The sequence below is a fragment of the Schistocerca piceifrons genome, chromosome 10, assembly GCF_021461385.2.
Source record: "Schistocerca piceifrons isolate TAMUIC-IGC-003096 chromosome 10, iqSchPice1.1, whole genome shotgun sequence".
Classification (NCBI taxonomy): domain Eukaryota; kingdom Metazoa; phylum Arthropoda; class Insecta; order Orthoptera; family Acrididae; genus Schistocerca; species Schistocerca piceifrons.
In genome coordinates, this window is record NC_060147.1 from 88,215,368 (window position 1) to 88,235,357 (window position 19,990).

The 19,990-nt window shown below is 40.3% G+C and overlaps 1 protein-coding gene across 2 annotated transcripts in view; it reads left to right on the plus strand.

The window, feature by feature from the left end:
* Positions 1-19,990, plus strand: part of LOC124718797 (plectin) — a 212,726-nt gene that overhangs the window by 39,136 nt on the left and 153,600 nt on the right. Inside the window, exons 3-4 of one of the 2 annotated variants that reach the window (XM_047244409.1) lie at positions 9,892-10,286; positions 15,117-15,414. In XM_047244409.1, the coding sequence (XP_047100365.1) occupies positions 9,892-10,286; positions 15,117-15,414 (693 nt within the window). The remainder of the gene's footprint in view (positions 1-9,891; positions 10,287-15,116; positions 15,415-19,990) is intronic. The other variant, XM_047244410.1, reaches the window with a different exon arrangement.

Genomic DNA, 19,990 nt, shown 5'->3' on the forward strand with positions numbered 1-19,990 from the left:
TGTCTGTGCCAAAGTATATGTGGACAAAACTGAAAGAACAGTAAAAGAGTGTATTAAAGAACGTAAATGCCACATATGGCTATAGCAAAGTGTGAAATCTGCAGTAAGGGAACATCAGCAGATCTGCACCCAAGATATAAGTTTCATCAGTGTATGAGTACTAGCCAAGGAAGGCAACATTTTTATAAAGAAATTCCAAGAAGGAGTTGAGACTTCGTAGGACAAAAATAACTTCTACAGAGGTGATGACTATATGCTTCCAGCTTCACAGCTTCCCACCATTGAGGAAGTAAATATGAAGCCATGGTGCATTAGGAATACAAACAATTACTGGGAAGCTGTCTGTGTGGCATCACAATAATATTCTGATGAACATACCACATCCCAAAACTCCTGTTTTGGTTAGGTTCATTGCTCGATAAATTTAGTCTTATTATTATTGATTTTAAAGGCAACTTCCAATGTTTGTTCTATTAAGTTCTTCCATTCTTTGTTGATGTTTCCGTCCACTGGAGACAAGCAGTAGAATGTCATCTGCAATCTAAGGGACAGACACATCCCATTAACATGTATTGCTTCTCTAGTTTCCTAATTTATAGGGCTAATGCCTTCGTCTAGAGTCTGAGCCTTCTCAGAACAGAGTGGTTACTGTGGAATCTGCTTCATTGACTCATATTTCAACTCTGAATTTCTCACTATACTCATAAAATCCAGTGCAAGATGTACAAGTGACATACTCCTGGTGTTTCAGGTAACATGTGTTTCTCTGTAACTTACTAAATAATAAGTTAAAGGAATATTTATTTAGGTAGGTAAAAGTAAGAAATATTTCTCTTTCTGCATAGTTATGAACATGATTTATTTAGTTATTTTTGAGAGTTACAGCAACAAGTTATATTTGTTAGTAACAGAACATTATTTTCTTTTATCATGTAGTTGAGGTATGAAGGCTGATCAGCAAAGACTGACACATTTTTTTCAAAAATGTTTATTACACCATTTCATTGTTTGCATGATCTTTTTAAAGTACTCCTGTCCTATTTAAATGAACTTTTTGTGGTGTCTCTACCAGTCCTCGAACACACGGTGCTGTCAGGTCCTTGAGAATCACCTCACTTTTCTTGAGCACTGCTTCAGAGTTCTCAGTTTTCTTTCAGGATAATAATGATGCCACCATGACTCATCACCAGTGATAATCAATTCCAGAAATGCATCTGCTCTATCAGCAGAGAGACGCAGCACCTCACAACTTGTCTCTATGCACATAGCCTTTTCTTCAGGACTCAACAGACATGGCACCCATTGGACACAAACATGGGTCGTATGGTGATGATCGTGCATAATTGCATCTCTTCCCTGTGTTATGTAATGCTGTCCACTGATTCTCACAGACAATCACAGCAGCTGTGTTGCTGTTGACCTCAGTTACAGCAGAAGCCAAAACACTAGGCCCACCTTGCCTAAAACAAACTATCTGGCCTTCTTTGACGTCCTCCAACAACCTAACTCTGTTGCACAAGGTAGTGCATCTTCACCATATTCTTGATGCAGCTTTTTGTAAGTCTTGTAAGTTTGATTTAAACAACTACAGAATGGTATTGCACCATACTGCTCCTCTCGCATCACCTCCATTGTTTGGTATGTAAAATGTAATGAGTGTCTACAGGATAGAGCATTACTACCAATCTACCAATACAAGAGTGCTGCCACCTTTGGACATTATGCATAAGAACTCGCTCTTTTCAGTCATTCATGGGACAGATAGGAAACTATCACAGCTACAGGCAAAAATCAGTCTCAGTCTTTGTTGATCAGTGCTAATATTTAAAACAACCATGTACAAATAAATTTAAATCAAATTTCTATCAGTTTTAGTTAGGAGCTAGAAACAATGAAAGTTGTATGTGTGGCTGTAACATGTTGTACATAAATTTGCTGGTGTCACTGACTGACAAGCTTCCTCACTGCACTGTTTGAAGTGATAGGAGTTTGTGAGTTCAGTGAGATAAATATGATTCCTTCGATAGTCCCACGAAAAGAAATCCACTGATGGTAAATTGGGCAACAGTGCAATCCATTCCTGAGGACCAAGGTGTCCTAACCATCTTTCTGGAAATCTAGAGTTCAATTCCTGCATGTGATCACGTGCACTATGGGCTGGGCGACCATCATGCTACATTACCTAATGTCTAAGCTGGCACTTTTGAGAAGATCACCTAAACTGTCAACGATAAAAACTATAAAATTTCTTGTCAAACATTCTCAGGTTCATATACATCACAATTTTCTGTACTGCTCTCTCCCCTTATATGTAATTTACATTTAATAATAGAGCTTCAACTGATTTGCATTAACTTTCATCTGCTTATTCCTAGGCATCTTTATTGTCACATTTGGTAGATCTACTGCAATCACTTCATATGGTCTTTGGCATTATGCATGTATCTTCTTAGGAACACCCCTCCTTACAATCTCATCATACAAAAGAAATTTATCTCCTATCCTAAATATTTTTGGATTCTCCATCATGTCATAATGAGTCTTACTGATTTCTTTTATCCCTTGTTTTCCTTTTCTTGTGTTACTTGGTATGCTTCTTGCATTCTAGTGTGCAACTGATATACTTATTTATCATAATTATACCAAACTTTGTTTTCCTTGTTCACTTTTCTCCTAAACACTAACTCGAAAGGTGTGTCCTCAGTGCTAATATGTGGCTATTGTATTAAAAAGTAAAATATGATATGGTACTCACAGATCACAGTTACTATGGTCCTCTCTTATGAAGTGTCACAAATATTCCACTGGTGTCTTGTAAGTTCTCTCAAGTGCCCCTTACATCTGTGGGTGAAACACTGTATCTGGACCTCCGGAACCTTAATAATTTGCATACTTCATTGAACACTTTACATTAAAAATTTGACACCTGGTTTGTCAATAGCACTGATAGAATTCTGCACCTTAACACAATTTCTCTTACAAATTCCTGTCCCACTGTTCCAGTGTTCGGTCTCTTGATGGGCACAGCTAGTGTGAACTTACTCAGGTCATCTTGGAATATCAGGATGTATCAATTGCCACTTGTTGTTTTATCTAATGGCCCTATGATTCCTATGTTACATTTCTTGAATACTGCCATTATTCTGTCTGTAATTACTAGAGGTGCCTTTATTCTGCTCTGGATGGAATTTGTTTGGCCCCTGTTGCACTTCCTAATCTTTTCTTCTACCTCTCTTCTCATGCTTTCTGGTGCTTATAATTCTCTTTTCAGTCTGAGGTTCTGTGCATCCCTTGATGCAATGGGTTGTAGTGCATTTCCTTCATAATTCTGTCCTTTCCCTCTGTGCCAAATTCCTCATTTTCTTCCTCTTGTTTTTCATTTACCTAACCACTCTCGCACTGAAGTGCAAAAGAAACTGATATAGGCATGTGTATTCACATACAGAGACAAGTAAACAGGAAGAATACAGTGCTGCTGTCAGCAACAGCTATATAATACAAGAAGTGTCTGGCTCAGTTGTTAGATCAGTTACTGTTGCTAAAATGGCAGGTTATGAAGATTTAAAAGAGTTTGAACATTGTGTTTTAGACTGCACATGAATGATGGTACACAGCATCTCCGAGGTAGCGATGAAGTGGGGATTTTCCCATATGACCATTTCACAAGTGTACCATAAATATAAGTAAACCAGTAAAACATCAACTCTCCAACATTGCTGTGGCCGGAAAAAGATCCTTCAAGAATGGGACCAAAGACAATTGAAGAGAAGTGTTCAGTGTGACAGAACCTGCAGATTGCAAAGCCGGGCCATCAGCAAGTATCAGCGTGTGAATCATTCAACAAAACATCATCAATATGGGCTTTTGGAGCCACAGGCCCACTCATGTACCCCTGTTGACTGCTTTATTCCTTGCCTGGCCCATCAACACTGACAGCTGGACTGTTGATGACTGGAAACATGTTGCCTGGTCGGATGAGTTTCATTTCAAATTGTATCGAGCAGATGGACATGTACGGGTATGGAGAGAACTTCATGAATATGTGGACCCTGCATGTTAGCAGGGGACTGTTCAAGCTGGTGGAGGCTCTGTAATGGTGTGAGGCATGTGCAATTGGAGTGATATGAGACGCCTGATACGTCTAGATATGACTGTGACAGGTGACATGCACGTAAGCATCCTGCCTGATCACCTTCATCCAGTCATGTCCTTTGTGCATTCCAATGGACTTGGGCAATTCCAGTAGGACAAAGCAACACCTCACATGTCAAGGATTGCTACAGCATGGCCCCAGGAAACTTTCTAAGTTTAAACAGTTCCACTGGCCACCAAACTCATCAGACATGAATGTTATTGAGCATATCAGGGATGCCTTGCAACATGCTGTTCAGAAGAGATCTCCATCCCCTCATACTCTTATGAATTTGTGGACAGCCTTGCAGAATTCATAGTGTCAATTCCCTGCAGCACTACTCCAGACATTAGTCGATTCATTGGCATATCATGTTGTGGCACATCTGCATGCTCGCGGGGGCTCTACACAATATTAGGCAGCTGTATCAGTTTCTTTGAGTCTTCATTGTATAAGGCCTGTATGTTTAATTATATCATATGTATCATCAGACTGCATTCAATTTAATGCACCTGCATTTGTACTGAGTTTTCTTGGTTTACACACAATGCCAGAAGAATACTCCTCTAGTTTCAACTTCCATTTTAGTACAAGTCCACATCAATGACTTATGATCTGTTATTAAGGGGAAATGCTTCTCATAGGCACATTGCCTGAACTGCTTTGTTGCCCACACGATTGCTAAGCATTCTAGCTCAGCTGGAGAATAGTTCCTTTCAACCGTATCAGTGACCTTGAAGCTTAGGTGATTGGTAAATTGGCACCTATTTTCGTTTGTCACAGAACTGTTTCCAACACCTCTTCAATTGTGCGTGTTGTTACTATAAACAATTTTTCAAAATCTTGGGAGTTCAATATCTGATGATTTACTAATCTCTCACTCAATTTTTCAAATGCTCCTTGTTGTTGATCTTTCCATTCATATGGCACTTTGGTCTTCTGCAGTTTTACGCAATGGATTTGCAATTTTACTGAACTTTGGAATGAACTGATGGTAATGTCCACCCCACCCCCATATACTCTTCTTAATTCCTTTGTGTATTGCAGAACTGAGAAGTATTCTACCTGTTCCACTTAACACTTGTCTTGCTCTACACCTTCATCCGGTGTTTCATATGATAAAAATATTACTTCCTTTCTCAGTAATTCAGACTTATCTGGTTGTAACTTTAACCTATGTGCCCTTAAAACATCCAACATTTGCTGCAGCGTTTCGTCATGTTCCATTGATGAACCTCTGTAGCAGATTATGTCATCCAAATACACTAAACACGTGCAATCCTTCCACGGCTACATTCATTAGTTTCTGGAATGTGCATTCGTTGGCAGCCTTTTATACTCATAGTGCTAACAATTTGCACTATGCCCTGTCTTTTTTCTGTCTGTTGGATCGATCAAACTCTGATAGTACCCATTGATTAAATCCAAAACGTCCAATATCTCAATTCTCGTGGAAATGGAAAAGGCTTCCCCAACTGAAATTTTGACCAGTTTTCTATAGTTGGTTGTGAATCTGTATTTCATACTGGCATCTTTTTTTCCCTTCTTAATGGTTTTGTTGATTTGCTCCTGTAATACCACCATTTGTCACCTTTTAAATAAAAAAAAAGTTGCAGTATGTGCTATGAAGTTTGTCCAACTTGTGTTGATCCTTTTTGTTCAAATGATCAGATTGGCTGCTTCTCTAACCTGGGCGATACAATTTCTATTCAGGCCCAAACCATTTGATACTGTCTGGATTGATGTCACTTTCTCTGTTGGTACCCCTAATACTTATGTAGCCCTGAGATCATACCCTGTCTCATTCATATTCAGTACACTGAGAGTACATACCTGTCATTACTTCCTGTTTGGCAGTAGTAACTTATTTTTCATTACAGGAATTTGATCTTGTTTCTATGCATATCCTTTAATTTTTTTTTCTTCCTTAGGGCCGATTCTCATGTCACTTTCTGGCACCACACTACCTTTCCTTAAAGATAACTCATCACTTTTTGTCTCACAACTTACCTTTGATTTGCATAGCTTATTTTTTACTTCACCACTTTCTGATGTACGCTGTTTTGTCGTATTTCCCTCACATGTGTGACTTACCTTTTTATTCATAGATTCTTTTAAACATCTACCAAAACTGTTCATTTCCACCTTCTTTGCAGTCTGACTCACAGACTGCCACAAAGCTTGTCTTCTTTGGTTATGTATCAATTTTATGAGTAATCTTTTAATTTGTTTTCCATTAACTGAGATTTTTACCTGCCCATAGATTTCATAGAAATTTGAAGTGTTACTTCTGTCTCTGCCAGTGTCAGCAGTGGGATATTTTGACCGTGTATACTAATTGCCCTGTCTCCATAATTAATCAAAATCTTTTGCTTCCTCAAGAATTCAAATCCTGCTAGACTGCCTAAGGAATATTCAACCTTTTTCATATGACTTGGAACTTGCACTTCACTGGCACTTTCCCTTCTATTAATAAAAGCAGATCTGTAGATCCTAACAGCCCACTGTACTTTTCAATCTATCGACATCTTTCCTGCTATTTAAGGCTCCTTTTATGAGTCTCTCTTCCTTTATAAGTCTTGTATGTGCTCTTGTATCTATTAATAACTTAACTGCCTTCCTAATTCATTAATTAAAACTTCCGGGCTGAATTGCCATGGTCCATATATAAAACTTCTTCTCCTTCCTGACGTTTCGTTGCCTACTATAGGCAACATCTTCCAAGGTGAGTCGGCAACTCACCTCGGAAGATGTTGCCTGCAGTAGGCAACAAAATGCCAGAAGGAGAAGAAGTTTTATATATGGACCACAGCAATTCAGCCCAGAAGTTTTAATTAATGAAGATGCCGGCCGTGAAAGCTTACATGTTATGATTTGCCTTCCTAATTCCTAGTAATATGCCATCATAATTTCGTTTCATGCTTCACAGTCAGTGACTCTAACTTTTGGCCATTTTGTCATGGTAATGTGTGACTGCTTATCCAAACCATTAGTTTCCCTTATTACTTGTTGGTACAGTCCCTAAATTCTCATTGCATTGGGTTCTAATGTGTTATTTGTTTTACGATCCTGTGTTTGATGCTTGTGCCTTTTGCAATTTTCACAAATCGTTATCTTTTTACATTCAATGTCAATGTGCCCTTGTTTATCACAGTGATGACAAAAGTTCTGGAAGCTCTTATCTTCTTGCACCTTCGTGGCTGTCGCTAGTCAATGTACCCTTGTGCTCCTCTTTGACTTCTCACCATCTCTAGCCATGCGACCCCTCTGCCCACAGTTATAACATTCAGTGTTCCAATTCCTTACAAACTATTCTTGGGAAGTGACCCTTTTCTTCGATGGATAAAACATGCTTTCCTCTTGCAGTGTGCCACCTAAGCAAATTTGTCCACCCTGCTTTCTTCAATTGTCTGAATGCTGTCACTTGCTAGGCCCTGTATGAAGGAAGACCATCCTAGTGCACATACCAGTTCTAGTTCACTGTATGGTTGTGCTGTCTCATACTCTTGATCAGGTGGTTGAGCAGCTGGTGGGGTATAGCCTCCCATTCTTGCACCAGTGCCTGTCAGAGCTCCTGAAGTGTCGTAGGGGTTTGAAGACATGCAGCGATACGTCGACCGAGAGCATCCCAGACGTGCTCGATGGAGTTTAGGTCTGGAGAACAGGCAGGCCACTCCATTTGCCTGATATCTTCTGTTTCAAGGTACTCCTCCATGATGGCAGCTCACTGGCGCCATGAGTTATCATCTGTAAGGAGGAAGGTGGGGCCCACTTCACCCCTGAAAAGGCGGACATACTGGTGCAAAATGATGTCCTGATACACCTGACCTGTTACAGTTCCTCTGTCAAAGACATGCAGGGGTGTTTGTGCACCTATCATAATCCCACCCCACGCCATAAAACCATGGCCTCCATACAGGTCCCTTTCAAGGACGTTAAGGGGTTGGTATCTGGTTCCTGGTTCACACTAGATGAAATCACTGTTCAGACTATACCTGGACTCGTCCGTGAACATAACCTGGGACCACTGTTCCAATGACCATGTACTGTGTTCTTGACACCAGGCTTTACGGGCTCTCCTGTGACCAGGGGTCAGTGGAATGCACCTTGCAGGTCTCTGGGCGAGTAAACCATGTCTGTTCAGTCGTCTGTAGACTGTGTGTCTGGAGACAACTGTTGCAGTGGCTGCAGTAAGGTCCCGAGCAAGGCAACCTGCAGTACTCCGTGGCCGTCTGCGGGCACTGATGGTGAGATATTGGTCTTCTTGTGGTGATGTACACTGTAGACATCCCGTACTGTACCGCCTGGACACGTCTGCTGGAATCGTTGCCATAATCGTGATGTCACACATTGTTCTACGACCTGCTGTGTTTGACCAGCCTCCAGTCACCCTAGTATTCTACCCCTCATAACGTCATCAATATGTGTTCTTTGAGCCATTTTCAACACACAGTCACCATTAGCACATCTGAAAACATCTGAACACTTACTCGCTGCACCGTACTTTGACATGCACCAACACACCTTTGTGTATGTGAACTGCTGCCAGCACCACTGTGTGATGACCGCAGGTCAAATGCACCGCATGGTCATACCCCGAGGTGATTTAAACCCAGAAACCGGCCACCAGAGTGTTGTTTCATCATGTATCAATATTACCCTTAATTTATGAGCATGAGTGTATGTTACCTAGATAAATGTATTCTGAAAATTTCATATATTAATAATTTTTGGTATTGTGACTTTCTTTCTGTGTATGTAACATCACAGTAGTTAACGATAGGCTCAAGATTTGTTGAAGTGAAAGTTCAGCACCCGTAGCTCTACACAGCTCAGATTTTTGGGAATTTATGAATTGTTGCAACACCAGAGCATTGTGCCCTCATGTATATTACTACTACTATGTGATCAGGCCCAGTGGACCGCACGCATCTACAAGTTTCCTCCTCCACTGCATTCTGTCCATTGCTGCTATCAGCCATTCGTCCACAGCTATTGACACTTGGTTTAAATCTTCATGGAGTCCATCCCTCCAACGCTTCTTGGGTCTCCCTGGCGGTCTCTTTCCTGTAGGTGTGAAATCCAGGAGCTTCCGAGGCCATCTGTGATCCTCCATCCGGGCCACATGGCCGGCCCAGTGCATTCGTTTGGCTTTGACAGTTCCTGCTATGTTGGGCTGCTGGTATAGTTCCTCAAGCTCTTGGTTGTATCTGATCCTCCATTCCCCTGTATCTGCATCCAGAACTGGACCGAAGATCTTCCGAAGCACTTTTCTCTCAAAAACAAGGAGCTTATGGAAGTCCTGTTTCTGGATACTCCATGTCTCACAGCCATATAGAGCAACAGGCTGGATCAGGGTTTTGTACAGTCGAATCTTGAACTGTCTGGAGAGAGATTTGGACCAAAGCAGTTGTCCTAGGCTGCGATAAGATCGGTTTCCTGCTTGTATTCTGGAATTGATCTCTGCTTCACATGACGAGTTCTCAGTGAAAAGTGCCCCTAGGTATTTGAATTCTTGCACTCTCTTGTAGGACTGGTCCCCAACCTGCAGTGATTGTAGATGATCAGCAGTCTGACAATGGCCACACGTCATAATGAGGTACTCTGTCTTGGCTTCGTTTATGTTTAGCCCAAATTTGCTGGCAGCCTCCTTTAGTGCTTTGATCATTGCTTACATATTTATGAAACAGTAGCTGAGCAGCAACTTAGAATACTAAATGTGTATGGAGTGAGATACACTCACATTTACTGCCACACAGGGTTCCAGTGTAGCAGTGAAGGAGCTACAGGAGAAGCTAGAGGCAGCGGAGGCCGCGCGGAAGAAAGCGGAGGCAGAGCTGTCATCTTCCAGGGCGGAGTCCGCGAGGCTGGAGGAGGAGGTGCACGACCTGGAGCAGCAGCTGGGCGAGGGTGAGGAGGAGAGGGAGCAGTTGGTGCGCAAGTTGGAGCTCGCGGAGCGCGGCCGGCGGGAAGCGGAGGCGGAGCAGCGCCGGCTGCGGCAGTTGCTGCAGGAGGCCGAGGAGCAGCGCCGCCAGATGGAGGCGCGTGTTGCCACCCTGGAGAGGCGCCTCACCATGGCGCAGGACAGTGCACCGGCACCGCGGGCCGCGGCAGGGGCGTTTGTCACCATGGAGACGAGGGCTGCAGCTGACAGGTGTGTTACTGTACTGGCAGCTACTTGTACCACCACCACTAATACCCTTTGTACTAATATGGATATTAGTAACAAAACACTTAATAAAGAAATACATGACCCCAACACCAGAGATAGAGAGAGACCTCACGATATCTCTCATAGGACAACACTTTGTGAGAAAAGCACTCACTATGCAGGCATAAAACTACTGAATTGCTTCCATCCTCATACCGTATTTACTCAAATCTAAGCCACACTCGAATCTATGCTGCACCTGAAAAATGAGACTCGAAATCAAGGGAAAAAAAATTTCCCAAATCTAAGCCGCACCTGAAATTTGAGTCTCGAAATTCAAGTGGAGAGCAAAGTTTTAGACCGCACCTCCAAATCAAAACAAAGTTGGTCTATTGTAACATGAGATACAATTTAGGTCGAATGGATAAAGATACAGCTACAGTAGTTTGGTTTGAGTCGTAAACTTAGCAGTTAAGCTTTCCAGGTACCCATTGCTACGCGTCAGGCGCTCCGTCTGTATTTATACGGGTACCCTTCCTTTTTCATGTGCTTCGTCTGGTTTGAATCGGTTGCTTATTTTGCTTTGATCTGATAAGTGCCACTATCTTTGTTATAGGTGTTTACGTCACTCTAAGCTTAAAATGCATTATTGTACTTCTTCATGCATTGTTTGTCGCATTTTGATAATGAGTGTTTAGGACCTGTCACCGCTTGCGGCATGGCTTGCTTCTGTGTGTGCTACCGCCTCTTACAATAAAAAAAAAAAAAAAAAAAAGAGAAATTGTCTCATTAGCAAAACAATGGCAAGAGACTGCTATTTGTTGTTACTTACACTGCTGCTTACTTAGATAATGATCAACAAGAACCAAATAATAGACTTCGTATACCTTCTGAACAAGAGTTTAGCGAAAATTTTTCTCCGTTTGAAAATCTTTGCAGACGCCTCTTTAGTACATTATATTCTGCACAGAAATTAGATTCATCTTAGATTTAAAAATCTAGTCATGTGCCGTGCTTCAGTTCTGACTGTATCACCGTTCAGCATAAGAATAATACTAATATAAACATGACATGATATGTATATCCTTCCGGGTTTGCTGTTGTCTCACTCTAGTTTCGTAGTTTATTAGGCAAACAGGATTTAAATGAGATAGCAGCAAACATGAAAGAATACATTCTTCTACCTTTTCTTTTAATTTATTTACTGACGCAGAGGTTTTGGCGCCAGTATTTATCTTTGTGCCTGGAAAGCATGCCTGTATAGCACTACATATAGTTGATGGCAGAAGTTAGTTGTGGCGGCACCTACCAACATTTTTCAGAACTTCTGCTTACTTTGCACGTGATTCTAAGCCGCGGCCGGTTTTTGGATTACAGAAACTGGAAAAAAAGTGTGGCTTAGATTTGAGTAAATACAGTATCTCCAAATTGCCCATTACAGAAATAAAAAAGAAATTAAAATTATGGCTCCTAAATAATCCTGTGTATTCAGTAGAGAGTTTCTACATTTAGTACACTTGTTTGGTGGAAGACCCTTTTTCTAAAAATATATGTATCTCAGATCGTAGACTGTGTCACAAACTGTAAATACATGAATCTCAGATCTGAAGGCTGTGTCACAAACTGTAAATTTCCTAATCTATGTATTGCAATAGCAAGTTAATTTTATATATAGTCCATATATGAAGGGCTTATTTCAGTAGTGGTACAAGTCCATTTTTGTTCATTCTGAGATACAGAGTCCTAAAGTTAAATGAGCGCTGAAAAATCTGCAGTTGAGATACCAGAAATATTCAAGCATATGGCTTCTTGCTAGAGATGAACCTTTCTTTCTGTTTGTTTGGATCATTAATTTCAGAAGCATTATAGGCAGAAAAGTGGAGGTAATGGACTTATACCACTATTGAAATAAGCCCTTCATATGTAACATTTGCGTCTCAACTAAATTTAGAAAAAATTGCATAGATAATAATACCAGGCAATAATATGTAACTCTTGTAAGTAAAACTCTGGGTGGAAAAAAAAGAAAATTTGCAATCAGTTGATTTTGGATCAAAAATAAATAAATAAATTGTAATAACACTTAATGGCAACAGGAAATGTAATGGGCAGTCAAATGAAAACCAAACACCTATCACAACAGAGCCATGGAATGGTTCCTTCCAAAAGTAATCAACACACATGTTAAGATATTTATCCCTCTGGGAGATGAGATGATAAATGCAGAATGCAGCCAGCTGCTAATGGATCCACAGTGGCACCCATTTTTGTTTTCTTTTGTCTGACTGAAACTGATGTCCACACACATCTTTCTTCTGGTCACAAAATATGAGGAAATCCAAAGGTGAAAGATCCAATTTGTATGGAGGATTTTGCATTGTTTCCCAACCAATCACTAAAGTGTAGCCTCCATACTGTTGGCAGTGTGGGGTGGGCATTGTCTTCTAAAAGGATGATTCCGTCTGACAGCATTCCTTGGCATTTTGACTTTATGGCAGGTCACTATACCTGCAAAGTTTCTTAATAGCAGTATGCATTAATTGTGGTCTCACACTCAAGGAACTCTACAAGCAGAGGGCACCTGCAGTTGAAGAAGGAGGTCACCGTAACCTTTACTAGAATGTGCGTGAAGAGCTTTGAATTTCTTTGGCAGAAGATGTGGGATGTTTCCATTGAAGACTTGGGTAAAGCATGTCAACTGTGAAACAAAAAGGCAGTAGATGGAATGGGGTCACACAAACTCCCCTAAGAAACCAAGGAAGTGTTTGCAAATACTGTCAGCAAGAGAGATCATAGCTACTGTCTTTTGGAACTGAGTTTTGAGAGTGATTCTCGATGAGTTTGTTGAACATGGCACAACGATTACCTCAGAGAGGTATTGTCAGACACTGATTAAGTGAAAGTGGGGGAATCTTAGCACAAAAGTTTTGTTTTTTCACAACACACATGGCCAATCATACATGAGAGCTCCTATGGGGTTTTGGATGGGAGGTGTTTGATTATCCACCAAACAGTCCAGATATGGTGCTGAGTGACTACCACCTCTTCCCAGCAATGAAGGTATGGTCTGTAATATAACACTTTGATACTGACACTGAACAGCATGCTGGTGCAAACCGGTGGTTGCAATTTGCAAGTGGCAGATTTCTACCAAGAAGGTATTCAGAAACTTGTGCCATGGTATTATAAGTATGTCAGTTTGAATGGCAGTTATGTAGGAAATATTTTGAGTATGTCTTTAAAATGTATATAGTAAAATTTGGTTTTGGCATACTATTAAGTATTTATTTCAAAATGTCTGTTACTTTCTGGATAGCCCTTCTATGACCATTGAAGCACACCACTGCTGACAGGTAGCTATCTCAGTGGGTTACTTCTCTAAGAATGACATTCCAGTTCTATTACTAATAATGCTAATACTAATTATAATACAAGTATGGTGATCCCTGGCAGCAACAGCAAATATAAACACCAAAGTAGGATGTTGGGGGTGCAGGAATCAAATACTCTTGCAGCTGTAAACTTTTAGGTTTTCTGTGATCTTCTTAAATAACTTCACTTAAATCCACAGCAGAGGCTCTTTCCCATCCCTATCCAATTGAGCCAGTGCGCCATCCTTAATCGACTCATTGTCAGTGAGGTGTTAAATATTGATCTGTTAGCTACCTGAATAACTACTAAATATCTAGAGCAGTACATTCTATTTTATTCCAGTATCACCCAACTGTGTATGCTATCTGAGTGAGATGAGTAGCTTACATTCTTCAACATCTACTAACTGAGATATGTGGCAGGGATGAGGTGAGAAATAGATGTCCAACTCTTTCACACGTAAAACCTGTCTGAGCTGTTTTGTCTCGTTCCAATCACACTGTCTGTGATGGAATGTTGAAGGATAATCTGCTTCTTTCCTTCCTTCGATATTTTGTACCTCATCATGCTTCTAAATGTTATTGGCTAATTTATATGTTAAAAGGAGATTAGTTGCCTGTAAAGTGTAACCTCTGTCAGTACAGCTTTCTACTGGCTCACCATCTGCTGAGTGAGGTGGCTGAAAGGGCACGTCACTAGGCTTGTCTTTAAGATCTGTAGATTTGAAATTCAGTGGAGTGATCCCAGTCTTTATTTGCAGTCGCTTTGGTAAGAATGATTGTTCAACTGTGGCTATCAGTTTCAACCAGAGATTTTGTCCAATTTAAATGTCCTCAGTGTTGTCAAGGCATCTTTTTAGTCAGTCACTCACCGTTCCTGTAATGAGTGTGCCCTTCTGTAATGGAGTGTATTTTGCGGTCAAGCTTCCTGGTAATCCACACTATTTCACGTTTTTCATACTTTTTTCCATATAAATATCACATGATATACATATATAATTATTTTCATTTTAATATAAAAGCATTGTTTACATAGCAGTTATTATTTGTTATTATTATTATAGTTACAAAGATATACTTTTTTCATTAAATAAATGCTTACTCATGAACAAATGACAAAAGGAAAATATCATATGTATATGAAGAGTGTCACAGTACTCAGAAATTGCAGATACACAACCAAAATTTGACTTTGTGGATCGTGTTCTATGCAAAAGTGGTGGATCAGAATCTACAAAAAGTAGTGAATCAAATTGTACACTAAACTGAATGTGACACAGTATTAAGTTTAATTATGTCATGGAAGCTGATGAATGTAATTAAGAGATAGCAGATTGCTGGTGAACTCTGTTGGTGAGCAGCTGTGGCAGTGGAAAGGACATGTCACTGATGAGTTCATGGTCATTCCATGATTAAATCCCAATCTTTCTCCCACACTCACCACTATGGACGGTGTTGTCAGCAGCATCAGCCGGTCTCCGTCCCGCGAGGAGGAGTCGCGTGCCAGGCAGAACCGGCCGTGGCTGCAGCAGACGTCTGTCACGCAACAGGCCGCTCCGTCGCAGAGGTCGCCCCCTGCCGCTGAGGGAGACAGCAGCTCCAGTGGTGACCAGAGGCAGCAGCAGGAGAAAGGACAGCAGCAGGAGAAGGGACAGCAGCGCGAACAGCAGCAGGGACAGCAGCGCGCGGGCGGTGTCGCGGACGAGCGCCGCACTCTCAGTGCCAGCAAGGCCGCCGAACTGGAACTCTTCAAGCGTGAGGTGAGATCCTGTGTCGATGTGGAACACATGTCTGGGTTCGTGTCTAGTCAAGGCACCCACCTGTGCATTCATTTCAAAGTCTTTAATGGTATTAGAGGTAGAAGAAACCCAAAGTGTGCCCAAAAAGTAACAGCATTTGCAGAATGGGGAAAAAGCACTACAAATGTACAACAGGAGTAGATATTGTTCTTATTATACAGGGTAAAACAGCTAAGCCAGGCCACTCCAAATACATCGAGAATGAATAAATATACTGTGGTGCAGTTTTTGCCAAGCTATAGTGGACAATATATTAAATTTCCTGACATTTGCAAGTAGTTTTTGTTGTTTATAATTGCCAAATTAGAACACTGACTTTTTTGCTCTAAATAACCATAACTTTCTCCTGTGCATCTGAAAGAAGCTTTCAAGAGAACTTCAACAACATAACATTTTTGGGACTTGATCAAATGGTATCATGTAAAAACTGCTGCAAACCACTGTCCCACTATCAGGAGAAGTACTTCAAATGTCTGCCCTAGTACACCAAATTTAAGCAAATATGTAACTCTCATATGGTTCTTGTGTTCACGTGTGCACTCAAAGCCCACCAGTCTGTGTTCTGCTGTTGTAATCAGATAACTTGCTTGTAAAGCTGTTGAGACATTCTCAGGATATACAACAGTTGAAAAAGTGTGTATCATTTATAGCAATTGTCACCCAAACTATTACACCAGCAGCATGGGTGTATGCTATAGAGTATCCATATTGTGCCAAACATTCATGGTCTATATTTGCAAACATTATAAAAAAAAAGTTCTAGGAACCAGAAGTTTGGAGAATAAAATACACCAAGGAAAAAGAAAAGAAACTGATGAAAGAAACAAAACCAACATTTTAGCAGTAGCAGCACACAATTCAAATGTCACTGGGAGGCACATTAAAAATTCGAGAGGGATCAATTAAACAAGTGTTTTGCAAACACTTTATTCCATCATATTTCATCCTCTTCACATTTTGCTACATCTACAGCTTTGTGGCAACGACTTACAAAATTGCTTACAGTTCTCTGAATGTTCCCTGTGAAAAGTGCAAAGTGATGCAGCATATCTATGCAAAATTTTGCTTAAGAAAGAACATCGATTACAAACCTTCTTCTTCTTCTTCTTCTTCTTCTTTCAAACGCCACAGAAAAAAATAAGTAGCTCCATTAGAAAAAACTAAGCTGGTTACACATTTGGACACTATAAATGATAAAAATTACTTGTGAATGTTAGGAAATTTGGTATATTGTCCACTATAACTTGGCAAAAATTGCATCTCATCATATTTATCGTTTCTAAAAGTATTTCTATGGAGTGTAACCATGTATAGAAGTGAAACATGGATGATAAATACCTTGGACAAGAAGAGAATAGAAGCTTTCGAAATATGGTGCTACGGAAGAATGTTGAAGATCAGATGGGTAGATCACATAACTAATGAGGAGGTATTGAATAGAATTGGTGAGAAGAGAAATTTGTAACACAACTTGACTAGAAGAAGGCATTGGTTGGTTGGACATGTTCTGAGGGATCAAGGGATCACCAATTTAGTATTGGAGGGCAGCCTGGATGGTAAAAATCACAGAGGGAGGCCAAGAGATGAATACACTAAGCAGATACAGAAGGATGTAGGTTGCAGCAGGTACTGGGAAATGAAGAAGCTTGCACAGGATGGAGTAGCACGGAGAGCTGCATCAAACCAGTCTCTGGACTGAAGACCACAACAACAACATATTTATCCATTCTGGATATATCAGGTTTGGCCTGTCTTAGCTGCCACATCCTGTGTATACACTGTTGGCCACTGAATTAGTAATGCTATGAAAGCGGCATGCAACAGATTTTCAGATAAGTAAGATGTGTACTACATGCCAGAATATCAAATGGTAAGCGTTTCAGCACAACTGCACAAAGTTGATAGGTGTAATGTCATCTACATTGTATGGAATCATAAAGTTAATATTAGTCCTTGTATAACAAGGATGAAAGTCTACCAGCACATTGTCATGTCCTAGTAAAGAATATAGTAATAGTATTAGAACTTAAAGGGGGTCCAGGTCAGTCTGCAGTTTCTGAGCATTTAGGAGCAAATGCAGAAAGATGATGATGATGTTTGGTTTGTGGGATGCTCAACGGCGCAGTTATCAGTGCCTGTACAAATTCCCAACCTGTGCTCAGTCCAATCTTGCCACTTTCATGAATGATGATGAAATGATGAGGACAACACAAACACCCAGTCATCTTGAGGCAGGTGAAAATCCCTGACCCGCCGAGAATCGAACCTGGGACTCCGTGCTCAGGAAGCGATAACATGACCGCGAGACCACGAGCTGTGGACAAATGAAGATTGACAAACTTCCAGTGATGGCAAGTGACTACTTGGATCAGCACCAACCAGTGTTGCAGTTTGCAAGCCTCTTCTGTTGCTGTATACCACACCTAAGTGCTATCATCTATGGCTGCCACTTGCCTTGTATCTCTGGTTTCGTGTCTTGGAGTGATATACCAGGCTTCCAACAGCCTCATGCTTATAATGCACAACTCAATAAGGCCACAATACATGGCATCATGTCACAATTTGACAGTGGAAGGATTATAGTGTATTAAGACTGCAGTTTACTCCATGGTATTGCTACCTGTGTCATTTGGGAATATGGAACTGCTTTGTTCAGGAGGCTCTCAATGGTTCCAAGTGTCCAGCACTCAAGAGGACAGACATATTGTTCATTTGGCTGTGCAGAATCGTACAGCTGCATTAGGTAATTTGATCAGGAAATAAGACTGTATCTGTGGAGCAGCTGTTGTGATGTTCTATCACGGTTTTGACTTTGCAGTTGATCTGCTCAGGACCTAATGAGAGGTCTCCAAAACATAGTAAACTGGAATATATTTATTTTTTCATAGCAATAAACCGTAATAATATTCCTCTTTTTAATTTTCAATGATTTTCATAGACTGGTACTTCTCATGATTCTAAGTGGGGAACAGAATACTATCCCAACATTAATTAATTTCCATGTAATAATATTTCTTGGCTATTACATTACAGACTGACATCTCTTTTTGATGATATACTTGAGGTTAGAATATATCTCCAAACAATATATGTGTTCAATGCATTTAATATTTTTCACTTCAGCACACTGTAAATATTTTCATATTCACAGATACAAATTGTATAATGCTCTTGAAGCAAGAAACACAGAACTTCTTAATGTTTCTGCACCACCATTTATTAAATGTACTGTACACATATAAACTTTTCTCTGAGTGTTACAACTGACAGTAAACAATATTAATGCACTATGTCCATCTTCAATCAGATTCAAAACAAAACTCCAGATTTATATGACATAATTTACAATGCTTTAGATGACTTTTATTCTATTTATTATAATCTACTGTAACAAGACTCTTGACAATGTGGCTGCCATCTTCTCACAGTCACTGACCATCAGCTAAAATATCAGGAACCAGCACCGTAAAGTTCTCCATTAATAAAGAAGTACAATGTCACATAATTACAATCCTGTAAATTCCACATGAAACAGAAAAAAATATTGTGGGAATATATTTAAATAAAACTAACATACTTACATTGAAATACAAATTTGTAAATGTGTAACTGATGTCACTCAGGTGGGGAAGACACTGTAATAATCTGTACAGTATTTGTAACACTACACTCACCAGGTTTGTGTCTCGTCCTGACAGCCACCTGTACATTGAGTTTAGTGCATGTTTTACTGTTACTGATAGAAGAATTCCAGCCAGTATACAGAGTGAAACTCCATCTACAGAATGGGGAATAATCACTACATTTTTTAACATTCTCATTCTATCAACTTTATTCAAACATATTAGTATAACATGAAGAAATAATAATGTGGTGCATTGTTATGCATTGTTTCTTTTAGCACAGCACCAATTGGCAGTGATGGTAACAGCAGTATTAAATTCCCAGGCTGCAATTCTGTTTAGATGCTTACCTCAACTGCAGGAAGTGTTGTTCCAGGTCTTTGCAGTAGATAAACTCAACACTTATGTTTTTAATTTCCATTTATTTCAGAAAAGCACAAACATAATATCAGACTTCACATAAAAAATAGAGGAGTAAAAAAACCAACACTCTCTAAAGCAGTGCCATACTATGACCCGTTGGCCTCAAAAACATTTCATTTTATGAAGTGTCCCAGGGGGAGTGGTCAATATTCAGGGATATGGCAGGAACGATCATTCGAAGCAGATCCAAAATACATACCTTAAGAACTATGAGCATTTCTTCATCTACCATACCACCAGAGGCGCCAACTAATGTAACTGAAAACTTTAGAGAAAACCTCAGTTCACTTGTACGCAAGTTCCCCGGTCATCAGTAGTGTCATCTCTCAATGAGGAACTTGAAACTTTCAGCACAGGGTGGGAGCTTGTAGAGGAACTATGGCTCAAGTGGAAAGAATAGTTGATCATGCAGTGGATAGATATGTACCCAGTAGAACAGTTCATGATGGGAAGGAGCCTCCGTGGTATACAATCATTGTATGGGAACTTCT